General features: G+C 36.8%; 1 protein-coding gene across 2 annotated transcripts in view; it reads left to right on the plus strand.

Annotated features, from left to right (window-relative positions):
• The first annotated feature begins 984 nt into the window (after positions 1–984).
• The window catches only part of agps (alkylglycerone phosphate synthase), a 28,413-nt gene continuing 14,724 nt past the window's right edge, over positions 985–14,673 (plus strand). Inside the window, exons 1-10 of one of the 2 annotated variants that reach the window (XR_003672663.1) lie at positions 985–1,290; positions 6,643–6,732; positions 7,346–7,436; positions 7,526–7,646; positions 7,748–7,822; positions 8,592–8,663; positions 9,202–9,281; positions 10,157–10,237; positions 11,140–11,265; positions 12,061–12,169. Coding sequence is in view for 1 of the 2 variants with exons in the window: in XM_028436399.1 (XP_028292200.1) it covers positions 1,097–1,290; positions 6,643–6,732; positions 7,346–7,436; positions 7,526–7,646; positions 7,748–7,822; positions 8,592–8,663; positions 9,202–9,281; positions 10,157–10,237; positions 11,140–11,265; positions 12,061–12,169 (1,039 nt within the window). In the remaining variant the exon portion in view is untranslated. The remainder of the gene's footprint in view (positions 1,291–6,642; positions 6,733–7,345; positions 7,437–7,525; positions 7,647–7,747; positions 7,823–8,591; positions 8,664–9,201; positions 9,282–10,156; positions 10,238–11,139; positions 11,266–12,060; positions 12,170–14,673) is intronic. The other variant, XM_028436399.1, reaches the window with a different exon arrangement.

Below are 14,673 nucleotides of genomic sequence, written 5' to 3' on the forward strand. Positions count from 1 at the left end.
TCACTTGAGTGTAAAAAGTGCATAACCTGATTATAAAATATGAAATGATAGCATAAATAAGATTCCTAACTATAGTATATGTAGAATATATGTAAGTGATCAGAGTTAAAGTCAAATCAAAGCATGGATATTTTTTAAACAGCATTTTTTGGAAAATTTTTTGCTTTCCAAAAGTATCGTCCTGTATCGTCTATTGGTTCGGCTGAAGAACTTTGAATACCTTCCCATCTCTACTAAATACCTAACCATTTATGAGTCTTCTTTTAACCATTAGTTTGTGTCTTTGACCCACAGTGTATGAGGTGTTATATGCTGCAGTCGTCCCAATGGTGGTTGTTTCATATAAAAAACAATCTTTGGCCATATAACACCATTCTTTTGTTACATTAACCATACAGTATGTACCATGCAAGTTTTTTTTTTTTTTTTTTTTTTTTTTTTTAAATATAGGTAATTTATTAAGTTATCCTACATTATATCTATTGGTCATGCCCTCTCTCACTTTACTCTATGCCTTTTCACCATAATCACAATCCACATGTTTGTATTTGCATATGTCTGAATATATGTATTTATATGTATATATGTTTTAATTTTTTATTTCTTTTTTACATTTTCAATTAATTTTTTTTTTCAATATTTCATTGTCTTTTGATATTTATTTTTGTGTACAGTGCTTTGTCTGTATATAATTTTTTTCTGATGTCAAAGATTAGTTGTACATTTTGTCTCCTGATTCTAAAAGTGTTGATTTTATAGCCTTTATTTTAAATTGTATTATGTTTATTAAAAGTGGTGGAACTTTTATTCAAGCCATTTGGGCTTGCACCTTTAATTTTTTTTTAAATTTTTTTTTATGTGTGCTAAATAAATAAATTAAACTAATATTATATATATATAATTCTTCAATTTTGACATATTTAGGGTGATGGTTATGTTATGTAGATTGTTGTTGCGTCATCGACACAGACGTGTCCCCTGTGTGGTGACAGCAGGTTGTCCTGCGGACCGTGAAGGCAGCACACTTTCCCTGTCATGACCTTTGACAGCCTCTCATGGATCCGTTTCCTCCTCCCCTCACAAACACGGAAGCAGCATGGCGTCCAGCAGCAGCGGCGGCTCCGGCTCCGGCTCTGAAATGCAGAGGACTGCACAGCACCGAATCAGCGTGATAGCTGGACATCTACGTAGACCGGCGGAGGGCGATGTAGCCGTGCGGGCGGAGGAGTGCAAAGCTCCGCAGAGCAGACTGGAAGCCTCCGGTGACGGCAGAACGGTCCCAATGAAGAGGTACGAGGCACTGATGGAAGGTTGCTGAGGCTTGAGCTTGTTGGTGTAATGGCTCAACTGGTTACCGTTGAAACTGCTGACTGACTCCCGGCTGGTTGGTGGGAGTGGGTAGTTGTTAGGAACTCTGTTTAAAAAGCGAAATTTGCTTCGTAATAACACTTGTTTTCCTTAACGTCTGTTTTAATAAATATGCGTCCCGCTTGTTACATTTGGGTGCTGGAACTTTGAAATATTCGCATGGGCTAAAGCCATTAAAACGCCTATTTGTGAGATACTACGTAGTGTTACTGTGAAGACTGGTATTTAACCCTGTGACTCACTGTAGCCAAAGGCAGCCAACACTTTTTTTAGTTATTAATAACACCCATAATTTCATAAAATGTAACGTAAAACGATCAAGTATCGACTGTCAGCTAGCTAGCTAGCTAGCTGCTCCGTCAACAGCAGATCACCATTTTTAATAGTTACCAGTTGAACTGTAACATTGCTGGAACGCACTGGTTGCTCTACCGGTGAATCAAGAGTGTTTATTGAAGCAACAAAAGTTTATTTTGCTCTTCCAACAGATAAAACGTATAGATGTATAAGGGCCGACTGAATAATAGCTTAGTTAGCTTGTTATCGTTTGAACAGTGATGCCATTCATTCTTTGCTGAGTGGGTGGGGTTAAGGTTAGCTTCCAAGAAATATGTCGCCTGTAGCTTTCTTAATTTTATTTTCGTAAATGATTCAACTGTATTTCACTCGTGACAGTTTTTTTTTTTTTTTTTTTAGATTGGTTTAAATACAAAACTGTGACACAGACTGAGCGGAATTCCGCTGCTGTGGTCTTTCAGTTATGCTGGTCAAACTAGAAAATCCACATAGTTTACACCTGTTGCTCCCATCACCCCCACCCCACCCATTTCCTCTTTATTTTTTAAATAAAGAAGAGCTATCTCCATTTCTGTACAAGTTTCATTACATGGCAACTCAAACTTTTACTACACACACTCTCTTGACATAGATTTCATAACATTTTAACCAATTCATTTCAATAGTTAAGGAAGAGGCCAAATAAAATAAAAACGCAATGTACTGTTTATAAAACGTAGAATGTCCCCAATCAGAGTTCAATGACTTCTCTTGATCTGATTGGTCAGGAGAATTGGTGGTCTGACTTTCAACCAATAGGAATCTCTGTTTGTCTTAGGGACCTCCCACCACACGGTGCTGCCATCTAGTGTCCGTTTTTAACCTCAGCAACAGCTTTTGTAATCTTCATGTTATGTCCTCAGATCCTTTTTATCCTTGAGGAAAAAATATAATATTTACAGGGCAAGTAGTGTGAGGTGGAAATCTGAGGAAACACTGTTCACACTGAGTCTATATCACAGCTTGGTTAAAGAGGATTTATTATTTTATTTGAATACATTTACAATGTATGGCAGCTATTAATGACGCTTGACTAAAACTATCACTCATCATGTGTGGAGGCTTTAATGGCTTTACCTGTCTGCCAGCATTTTATCCCAAGTGGCCAATAGGTTGTGCCAATTATTCTCATCATTATAAAGTTTAAAAAAGTTTTACTTTAAAAAAAAAAAAAAAAAAAAAAAAAAAACAAACACACACACACATATATATATATATATATATATATATATATATATATATATATTTTTTTTTTTTTTTTTCCTTAACCTTTTCTTTACCAAAAAAAAAAAAAAAAAGAGAGAAAGAAATCAGGAGACAAAACTCATATGTTATATGCCGGTCTTATTAAATAGCATGTACAGTCAATGAAGAAAATGCAAATTATGAAAAAGTATTCCTTAACAGAAACAATGTCAGCCTCACTGTCTCCTCCTCACTGTCCCCAGGACCCAGCACAGAACCTGGGGGGACAGAGCTTTCTCTGTAGCTGCCCCCACCCTATGGAATTCCCTACCAAGCCACATCCGCAACTGCACTGACCTCCAATCCTTCAAATCACTACTCAAAACTCACCTTTTTCACTCAGCTTTTAATGTTTAAACCACCCACGCACTCACTTCTTTTCTCTATGATGTCATATTCTCTTTTATCAATGCTCTTGTTGTTTTTAATGCTGTAAAGTGTCTTTGAGTGTCTGGAAAAGCGCTTTTAAATAAAATATATTATTATTATTATTATTATTATTATTATTATTATTATTATTATTAATAGTAGCACTTGTTTGAGGCATTTCACATTTTTTTTAATAGTAATCACAGCCTTGATAAAAGGTTGCAGAGCCTTTTTGTTTTTAGGAAGTAAAGATAAGGCTGAAATGTGGTAGACACCTTCAGGTTATGTATGAATGGAGCTTTAGCAGAGTCGTAGCAGCCATAATCAAAGTTAGGTAGTGGCTATCCGTATGGTTGCCGACATTCTATCCGTACGCAGCGCCCCAATTTGGCCAGTTTAGGTCATGTAATTAAGACTAAACCTTACCCTAAACCTAACCCTAACCCTAAAAATTGTTGCAATATAGAAGGGCTGCTCAATTAATTGAAATTCGAGTTTGATTATTACACCCAATGATTACAAAAATAACATAATCAAAAAAATTATTCATATATAAAATATTAATTAAATTGAAAATATTATTATTATTATTATTATTATTATTATTATTATTTGTTCCTTTTTTGTTTTTGTTTATACATTTGTTTTGTTCACTAAATAAAACAAACCCACTATTTTGGACATCTACAAATAATAAAGCTTGGCACACACATGTTATTAATACTAACTTTGAGTTGTTTTAAACATGCAAGCTCCTCCCCTCTGCCCCGCCCCTCTCAAAGCCAAAGGTAGCCTGCAGGCCAACATGAGGAAAATTGTTGCTAATGGTCTTTAATCATGGCAGGAAAAACGCAGCAAAAACGTTTGGTAAACAAGTGAGGCAAGAACAATTCTTTTAAATGGGAACATTTTGGTTTTGATGATGAAGACCTACAGCAAAGACACATCACATGCAAGAAGTGTTTTGATTCGTGCAAAAGTGAACATACTTGATTTTAGTGTTTGAAGGCTTTAAATAATATATTTTATGTTTTTTGTACAAAAAATAAAAAAAACTTTTTGGTTGACAAATAATCGTAATTTCAATTATGACTAAAATAATTGTGATTACTATTTTTTCTATAATCGAGCAACCCTACGATATTGGGTTATAACCTAACCCTAAGACGCTACGTACTTGTACTTCGGTAACTGTACCAATAGCACCGGGGGTTGTCCGTACGGCAACTGTACAAATAGACACTTTCTTAAAGTTATAACAGTCTAAATTTAAATAGTGTAAATTGAAATTATGATATCTTTTCTATTTATGATTTCTACAGCTACTTAGAAGGTGCTTTTATTTTTTTGTTTTGTTAAAAAAAAAAAAAAAAAAAAAAGACAGAGCTTAACCAGCTGAGTTTTACCCCCTCAAATGACTGTGATTGTTCACAACAAGTGGACATGCTTTGTGTTTTTTGGATGTGTATCATCTATTTGGAACAAACATCAGATCTGTCACTGAGTTGTGAGTTTAACATTTGAACTTGTGTAGTTGTTGACTTCTGAGGTGTGAGAATGTGTGGGTTCTTCTGTTGACACGCCTTGGAGTGTGTGTGTGGTGTCAATCCATAGTGTGTCAACATGCCAGAATGAATGAAAATAATGAAAATGTTTTTAATATATCAGCCTTTTTTCCCCACACAATTTTAAAACCGTATTGTTCGACAGTGGGTTCCAGAGTGTGAATTGACAAACAGTGGTTCCCAATCTTTTCACAGTCCTGTACTCCTTCAGACATTTAACCTGAAGCCATGTACCCCTAATGCTGCACACTTAATTTAAAAAAACGTATTAATTTAATGCAGTGTTTTTAAACCTTGGGGTTGTGACCCCATGTTGGGTTGCCTGGAATTGTAATGGGGTCCTGAAATGTCTACTAATTTACAATGGTTTTAAAAAAAAAAATACTGATTAAATACATATTTTTAAAATGTTTTATTATTGTTTTTTAAATTATAACAAAACACACACACACAAAACAATCTTAAACAACTGTATTATATACTTTGAGTTTCTCAAATATAAATCTAGTTCAAATAAAATGCAGTTCTCTCTTTTTGTGCATTAATTCTGGCCACAACAATAAACATGATCAAAAGCTAATTCTAGAAAGAAAGAAAAAAGTCTCTAAAGACGCTAAAAATTTGTGATTTCAAAATGGGGTCACGACCCAAAAAAGTTGGAAACCAATTTTTTTATTTTTTTTATTTATTCAGTTCATTTCCGACATGGTTGCATTCACAGAAATTCATTTGACATTCAGAGCAAAATCACATCATTGTTTTTTTTTTGTCCTTTTTTTTTGTCCTTTTTCATGCCGGAAAGGGCGACGGAAAAAAGCATTATGCTTATCCAGATCCGTCCCCTAATTTGAACACAGATAATTTTACATCCAACCTCGTTTCTTCCCTTTTTTTTTTTTTTTTTTTTGTCCTTTTTTATGTGATGTGTTCTCGTCTGCAGTCATTGTTCCTGTTGTTACTCCTCTTCACTGTGAAGAGGAGTTGTATGTTGTATGATGAAATGTCATACAACGTAGCCCTACAGTGAAATTTGTCAGAATTTTACTTATCCTGTTGAGGAACTATATAATAATAATAATAATAATGATAAGCTGTATAAGCATGAGTAGTCTTACATTGGCTAATGTGTAATTTGTGGCAATGCATGGAGGCTCCTGACTTCTGGGTGATTTATATTCTAGTTTCCAAAAAAAAAATAAAATATTTCTCCTATGACAATTTGCATACCCCTGGGGGTACCCGTACCCCACTTTGGGAACCTAGGGGCTAAAAGTTTCACCAATAATCTAAGTGGACATTTCTGCACACAACATTATGAAGCCATCGATAAATAAACCATGCATTTTAAAGACTTGATTCACATTTGATGTAGCCAGAAAGAGGAGACTGTGCAATCAATACATTTCTAGGTCGAACACAGTTGACTCAACACTGGAAGTATTGTCATCATAATAAGCATTTAAGTGTGGACGCCCTACTAACATAGAAATAACCTGTGGATACAGGAAAAAACCAACAACCACACTTCACTAATATGAACCCTTAACTTACTGCACAGCTGACAAATGAAGAACCATTTCACTATAGAAACCAAACAAGTGAAATTCTTCCCTTTATGATATTGACCTGATCTGATGTCGATGATGTCACAGTGTGACACTGACGATCAATAATGAAACCAGTATCATTTTATTGTGTATTCTACTGTATGTCCTGTTGCATCTGCAGAATACTAGAGTCCCTGTTTATCTTTTAACAGACACGAGGTAATGAAATGGAATGGCTGGGGATACAGTGACTCAAGATTTCTCTTCAACAAAAAAGGCCAAGCTGAATTTACAGGCAAAAGGTAAATTCAATTTCACATTTTCTTTCTGGCCACTGGTTTCTCCCCCCCTTTAATGATTAAAGATTGAAACCACCTGGCTTAGTTTTTTTTCTACTAATATTATTTAGGTTTCTGTATCAGGCTTCAACCTTTGTTCTACTTCTCTGACTGATACTGAAGTTAAGCATTTATCTTTTTTTTTTTTTTTTCTTGAGCACAGCTGATTTCTACAGCCCATGCTTTCAATAATGCAGTGCTACTGCCACCCAGTGGTTGGTATTTGAGCTTACCCCCAAACTCTGTAAACCATTAATGGGAATGCCTTTCCATTTAGTTTAAATGGAGTTATTGTATAATGATATGTGTTGGGCATGAAGAACAAATAGAAATATACATTTTAGCAGGTCAGAACACCATGTCTGTCAATTTCAGCTTAAAATGGAAACTATTTGAAAATGACAGAAGCAAGAATAGGGAAATTCTGCATCACATCCAATGTATGGACAGCATGAAGGAAAAATATTTGGAATAATAAGCTGAGATGGATTGAAAGTGGTTATGAATTGTGAACTAATATCATGCATACAGTTTTATGTTTTGCTGTTTAATTATTTTTTCTTTTCACACATTATAGATACAAACTGAGTGGCATGATCCTCCCAGCCCTCAAAGATTGGTTTGAAGGCACATTCGGTGCCAGCTTGCAGCATAAAAGTCCAGCAACAGTGAGTGCCAGCTGTTTATTTGTTGGCGAATGACATTTTACAGCTCATGGTTGCAGCTGCCAACCAACAATGGTTTGTTGTTTTTCCAGCCTCTTCTGAATACCAGTGCTGTGCAGGCTCCCACTCTAAATCAGGACTTTGTGGAAGAGCTGAAATCCATAGGTGTCCCATTCTCACATGAAGCAGAGGACCGTGCGTTTCGAGGTCATGGTATGGCAAAAAAAAAAAAAAATTCAGAATCACCCTCTTAACAGTAAAAAAAACAAGTGTTGAATTGTGTGGTGTCATCTGTACTCGTACTTCTGTTCCAGGCCACTGTTTACATGAGATCTTTGCTCTGCGTGAGGGTAAAATCGGCCGTGTTCCCGACATGGTTGTATGGCCAAGTGAGTTCAGATGCTCTTTTACGACTGACATTTTTTTTTTTTTTTCTCCTACTGGTCTGTTATTCTCATCCCACATAGCATCAGTGAAGCCAGCCTGGTGCTGGTGATTTAAAGGATTAATCTCTGCAAAGGCAGGGTATTAATATGTATGAGTGGAAGCTTAATAAGGAACGTCATGGGGAGGACGGCTGACACCCAACACTCACAGCGCGGCCCAACACACAAAGCCATGAATTATGATTATGAGACTGGTTTTATTTTGCTCTTGCCTGCATTGTTTTATTTTTCAATGGAGTTTTGACTGATGATTGTGAGCTTTTCAAATCAATAAGCTACTATAAACCTATTGTTTTTTTGCATTTTTTTTGTTTTTTTTTTATGTCAAAGTGTGCGTTTTAATTATGTTGGGGTCTAAACTGTCTTTTTTTTTTTGTAAGCTGCACGATTATTTCTCAGTGCATCTTTATATTTCTAAGTTTAACCAATCAAATGCATGTAGGTTTATTGGTCACCTCTGCAAAGAGTCTCTGATTGGTTAAAATACAGCTGTGTTGATTCATCACGTTCAACCTCAGAGTGTAGCTGGATATATCCTCACAGTGCTTGTATAAAGGCCCAGGCCAATTAGATTGTCTGCCTACCTGCAGCATCTGTGATGCACCAGTGGCTCATTCGATGTGTGTATTGTCAATAACATGGTTAATTCATTTATTTATTTTTTTAAGTAAAATGGAATAACATCATATATATTTTAATAATGTTTTTGCAGACTGTCACAATGATGTCGAGAAAATTGTGGCGCTGGCGTGCAAACACAACGTTTGTTTGATACCATATGGAGGTGAGTCAATAAATCTGAGCCTTTAATTTTATGGTCCACTTTTGCATGCAATATATTAAGCTCAGTTTTCTCATTCCACAGTGTAAATCTTACTACACAGCAGCCATTAAAGTATCTCCTATGGTCCAATATTCTTTAGGTCTTTAGCTATACACACCCCGTTATCAACAACTGTAATGCATTGTGGTTTGTGCCTTGTTGTTATCCAAAATAAATGGTAATGTGGCTGCTAACAGTTATGGAGATGCTCTGACCCTGTTGCGTTTCCATGCACAGTGTTTGTTCCAATTATCATGGTCTCAAAGAGTGAGCTTTTAACATTTTACTCGTCACAGCAGGAAAAGCACATTTTTAATGAGGACGTTTACACTTAGACACAAGTAGCTCATTTGCCGTTTGTGTTCGATTTAAGAAAAGAAAGGAGAAACTGGGACCTTTTTTTTTCATTGTGATCCAGTGCTAATTCCTGACTACTTCAAGTCAAGATGTCTGCTTGAAACATCAGTTCTTTTCAAGTGCTTTGCATTTTTTTGTTCAGGAGGGACGAGTGTCTCGAGTGCATTAGAGTGCCCCCCAGAGGAGACTCGGTCCATTGTGTCTTTGGATACATCACAAATGGTACGTCAACTCAAAAGAAGAGAAGAAGTGATCAGTGCAGGTGTGAGAAAAACCACTAGAAACCTGAGTGTGGAGTGGTTTGATAAATCACAAGCTGATCAAATGTCCTTTCTTTCAAACGGTGATTCTGGGATTTTTTTAGTTTTCAAGCTGCTGAATCATACTTGAATAACATACACACACCCTGGCATTATTTCCTGTCTTTCAACAACTCAATCTTTTATTTAGCAATGTTTTTTTTATGTTTACATTGATTTCTATCATTCACCAATACAGTCAGGCACTTTGATTGGAACTGATGTAGATGTAATATTGCAGCTTTGCAGATGCTGCTAGTTCACTACTTATTGAACTTAGTGTCATGCATGTCGGTAACCCATGTTGTGTGTCAGGGGTCAAAAGTGGGTTGACTCCACTGGAAGCACATGAAAGGAGGAGTGTAGGAGGAACATTAAGTATATTACCTCTGCACTGCAGTATAATTGATGGCATGCATGAGATGACCTCCTGCAGGTAGAGGTGGGTCAGGAGCTCGCTGCTTAATCAGGGGGCACATATTTGGAAAAAAAGATGTTCTTCCCAGGGGAATAGAAGCAAGGTCTCCTTTCTCCATTACTACTGTGCACATTTATCCATCACGCATAGCGGTAAAAATGTAGTTTGTATGCAAACTGTGGGGACTTTTAGCTGTGTTTGAGGTCCTGTCTGTGATTTATAACTTTAGGTTTCCACACATGAAGAACTGCAAATTTGGATGAACACAAGTCTTCTTAGACTCCTAAATTAAAGTAGTGGGTGTTTTCTCTTTACTATTTGATGGATTGTATCAAGAATGTCTCAGACTTTTTTAAATTTGGTGTTTTTTTTTCTCACAGAATCGCATTCTTTGGATTGATGAAAAAAATTTAACAGCCCACGTGGAGGCTGGCATCATCGGTCAGGATCTAGAGCGACTGGTAAGTGTTTATTTATCATAAAACAAAAACATACAATAGTATAAAATCCTGTGCCAGCAATTGGAAATGTGGGACAGTTGATCTGTAGCTTTATTTGTGCGCAGCCACCTTGGTTCTCTTTTGAAGGTAGATTTAACAGGGTTTCAGGGGACGATTGAGACAGAAGCCAATCGCTAAAGGGGAGAGATTAGAGTGTGGGACGGCGGTCATGAGCAGATGGCATCATCAAGCTAATTCAGAAAAATGGAGCCGGAGCGGACGCTTGATGTTGAGGAATGCGTGAGCGGCATGTGAAGCAGACTCCACCTCAGCTTTCATACCCAGGCCTTTTAGATGTGTTTACGTACATTTTCACCAGGATAATCCTTTTTTTTTTCCTTCAGTGGAAGCAGATGGGTCTGCTTTAAAAGCTGCCTTCCAGAAGAATGCCACGGTGATAAAACAAGGCCCAACTTTTAACGTTGTGCTTCTGGGGCTGTTGTTAGCAGACTATAAGGCCTTTATTACTAATGAAAGTTCTGTTTAAAGCTGACATTGTTCAGGTTGCGGTGCCTGGAGGAAATTTTTTAGTGGTTACCAATCACATTTTCTTCAGTGTTGTGCATCTGATCAGCATTTTTATGACAAACATGCACTAATATGCTGTACAGTAAAAATATTTGAATACAATGTTTTTATGTTTGCAGGAAATGTTCAGCCAAGTTCAGTAGTGACTTGATTGTTGCTGAACTGCCATGAAACATTGTTATGCAGTAAAATGCACTGTTTGGACTCTTTACTGTCATTTAATTGTAATTTTTAACCCATTATGATAGGATGCTGTAAAGCTACACACAGTTGAAGCAAGCATTGGGCTGTCATTGCAGCAGTTTAATAGCTTTGTTTTGTTTGTTTTCTGAAAGCTTAATGAGAGCGGCTACTGTACGGGCCACGAGCCAGACTCCATGGAGTTCAGCTCCCTGGGGGGCTGGGTATCAACCAGAGCATCAGGCATGAAGAAGAACATCTATGGCAACATTGAGGACCTGGTGAGTGGCCTGACCTTCTTTTCACCTTCCTGTGGGTTTTTTTTTTTTTTTTTTAAACGCAGGTCAAAGTTAGTGCGGTGTCATAATGAATGGCAAAGGTTCAGCATAACTTAAAGGGTACCTGTCGTGAAAATGTATATAACAAAGATTGTGGTTAATACATTACTAATAAACAAAATATGTGCACCTTTTTGTAAAAAACAAAACAAAAACATTAAAAGGCCTGTTAGAATGATTTAATATAAATATAACTATGTAGAGTCGCCATTTTGGACATAATATGATGCACTTTTGTTGGTTCCCGTTAGCTGTTGCTAGGCAACAGTGTTCTGTTGATCCACAGTTTTTGTACAATGACGGAGTATAAAGCAAATGGTTGCGATAACAACAAGAGAAAAACCAGGAGAAACATTTTTTTTGCATCTTTTGCAGCCAGATATTGGCTCCATAATATCAGTACGGAAAATGTTTCCAATCTGACGGAATTTGGTGGTATGAGATGGATCTGCAGGTCACAAATCCAAAGTTACGTTCTTGTTCTAAAACGTACTTTTAATGTGTTTTTTTTTTTTTATAAAAAGTGGCACATATTTTGTTTATTAGTAATACATTAAATACATTTTTGTTATATATATTTTTACTATGGGTGCCCTTTAAGAAATGCAGCTGTTGCAATGTCAGTTAGAAATGTGTGTGCAAAACATGAGACTGATCCTGATTGTAATGTTTTTCACCAAGTAAATGAATGCAAAGTTTAATTCTCCTGTATTGTGTGTGTGTGCTCTGATTAAACAGGTGGTCCATATAAAGATGGTAACCCCACAAGGAGTGATTGAAAAGAGCTGCCAGGGACCTAGAATGTCTACAGGACCAGATATTCACCATTTCATCTTGGGCTCAGAAGGTCTGCTCGTGTTCTCATTTGACGGCCACACGTGATGTTGTGTACACCTGTGTTCATAAGGGTTTCTGTGCACGGCTGTGACGTGTCGGTGATAAAACAGAAACATCAGGCCGGCTCTCACACTGGAAGCCTCTTACACATTAACCAGCACGGCATAAAATGTGGTCTGGAGGGGGTGTCGGTCAGGAACCACAGAGTGTCCTCTGCTCCCCGTGTGCGGCGCCGTGTCCTTGTGAAAGCCCGCAGAGAATACTGCCATATGCCAGGCTCCCCCTGCATAATGAGGGGGTTCACAGACTCTTGGCATTGCCGTGTTAAACAGCTGTGCGTACAAACTTTATTTTCACCCGACAAAGATCAGCAATCTGCTCGGTGATGGGACGAAGAATGCTGCAGAATTTTGTATTTATAACTGAAATCTGGGCTTACAATTTAAATAAAATTCCAAAACTAGAAATAACATAATTTTTTTTTACCGTGTTTTACTTGTAAAACAACTTTTTAATCCAACAACCAACTAATTCTCATTGAAAAATGTCAAACAATCACATAATGCAAGGATTTACATCAAAATAATACAAATTTAATCAAATGTTTTCATAAAAATGGCTTATTAAGGTTTAGGTCACTATAAATACTATCACTATAAATATAAATAAATATAAGGTAAGCAGCTTTGTTTGCATAGGTCAGAAATGATCACTTGATACACTTTTAACAATTAATTATTGTCTTATTTTTAAAAGCATGTATTGATAGTAGTCCCACTAAAAAAAATTATACTAAATTCAATCCTATACTAACTTTGATTACTTATCTTTAGCGCATTTTTATATTTTAATTATGATTGTGATTGGCTGGTTGTTTAATTGCCCTGAACCGGAATGTTAGGTATTCTAACATTGTGATTTTGATTAATATTCAGTGTCTTATTAGATACATGCTACTGTATTTATTTAATGTGTCATTTTCCCTAAAACTCTATTTTGAGAGGAAACTCAGTGTTGGTAATAAAGTGCACGTTCTCCAGTGAGGTCCAGCCCTGCAGCTAAAGGTTACGCCCACCAAATGATCTCTGATTAGAATTATCTACCTAATAACTTCTCTAAAACCACACTAAAACACTCACCAGTGCATTTGATCATAAGCTTCTTGTATCTGTTTTAAAACCATGCCCTCATCCTCTACACACGAGCAGAGCAGAATAGGATTATAGTGATCAATGCTAATCTGTTTGACATCTAAAATGCTGTGCAGAGAAAAATCATTGATTGCCATGTGGTGTGTCCACGCAGGATTTTGTTTTGAACAGACATTTGCCTCCCGACCAATTTAATTTCATCCAGTAAAATTTGCTTGGCTGATGCAGATAGATGCAGTGAAACCAGCTTAGGCTGCACTTCTGTCTTTCTCTCTACAGCATCCATCCCAAGAGACTGTTTCTCTGACTTTGGTTTTCACATTGCTATTCCCCTTCCTGCTCTCATGTCGCTGTGGCTCCTCCTACACCACCCTGTAAGACTCCCTTTGGAGGCTCCGCCTCTTGTTTTCAATAAGAAGGGGCCAGTCTCTCTCTCTCTTTCTCTCTCTTTGAGGTCCCAGTGGCGTCACATGTTTTCCTCTGAGCCACTAGGGAGCAGCGTGTGGCATGTAGTGTCACATTAGTCCTCATTAAGAAACATAACAACCAAAGGAGGCCTCCTAATGAACTATGGCTGTGTTCATGTGTGATGGGTCCACAAATAACTGGCCTATTGTTAATGACAACAATCAGAAAAGCAGCAAGAAAATAGGTTGGTTTTTAGAATAAGAATAAGCAGTTCTTTAGTAACTGAATGCACAGTTTTTCTTGCACATGCATATAGTTTTTTTTTTTTTTTTGAGATTTTGGTCTTTAACCTATTTTAAAATCTAACAAGAAGACAATTGATGATCTTTTTGGAGCAGTTCAAATAAGGGGGTCAGCTTTTTACTGCATAAATAGAACAAATAATACAAAACTAATATATCAGTTCATCAGCAGATTTTTTGGGCACGTTTAAATGATTCTCGAATGCTCCCAAAGTACATTTCTAACAGGCTGAGCAACAATGAGACAAATAGACTAAAAAAAAACCAATTGGACTACGATCAAAAAGATGGAGTCTAGTAACATGGCTGCGGCTTCATTGAGTAGTTGATGTTGCCTTTTAATCACAGACAACCAACAGCAGGTAGACGTATTAGGCACAGCCTTTGTCACGGTGGATCTGGATATATTTTAAGATCTTTTCTGAGTTTAAGACGTATATAAAATGCTGTGACACTTCGCCTTTGAAAAGCCAGACAGAAAAGGAACCTTCCACAAATTGGAGCCTTTATTTAAGTTCATCAACAATGACGGTCGCTATAGCTGCTGTTGCTACAGTTTTCAAGAAATATTAGCCGTTTTGAAAATAGATGGTGTGGGCAAGTCTTTGTTGTAACACAGTAATTACAAGTAGTTTGAGGTCTATATGCATTCT

This window comes from Gouania willdenowi, chromosome 21 (assembly GCF_900634775.1).
Source record: "Gouania willdenowi chromosome 21, fGouWil2.1, whole genome shotgun sequence".
Lineage (NCBI taxonomy): Eukaryota > Metazoa > Chordata > Actinopteri > Blenniiformes > Gobiesocidae > Gouania > Gouania willdenowi.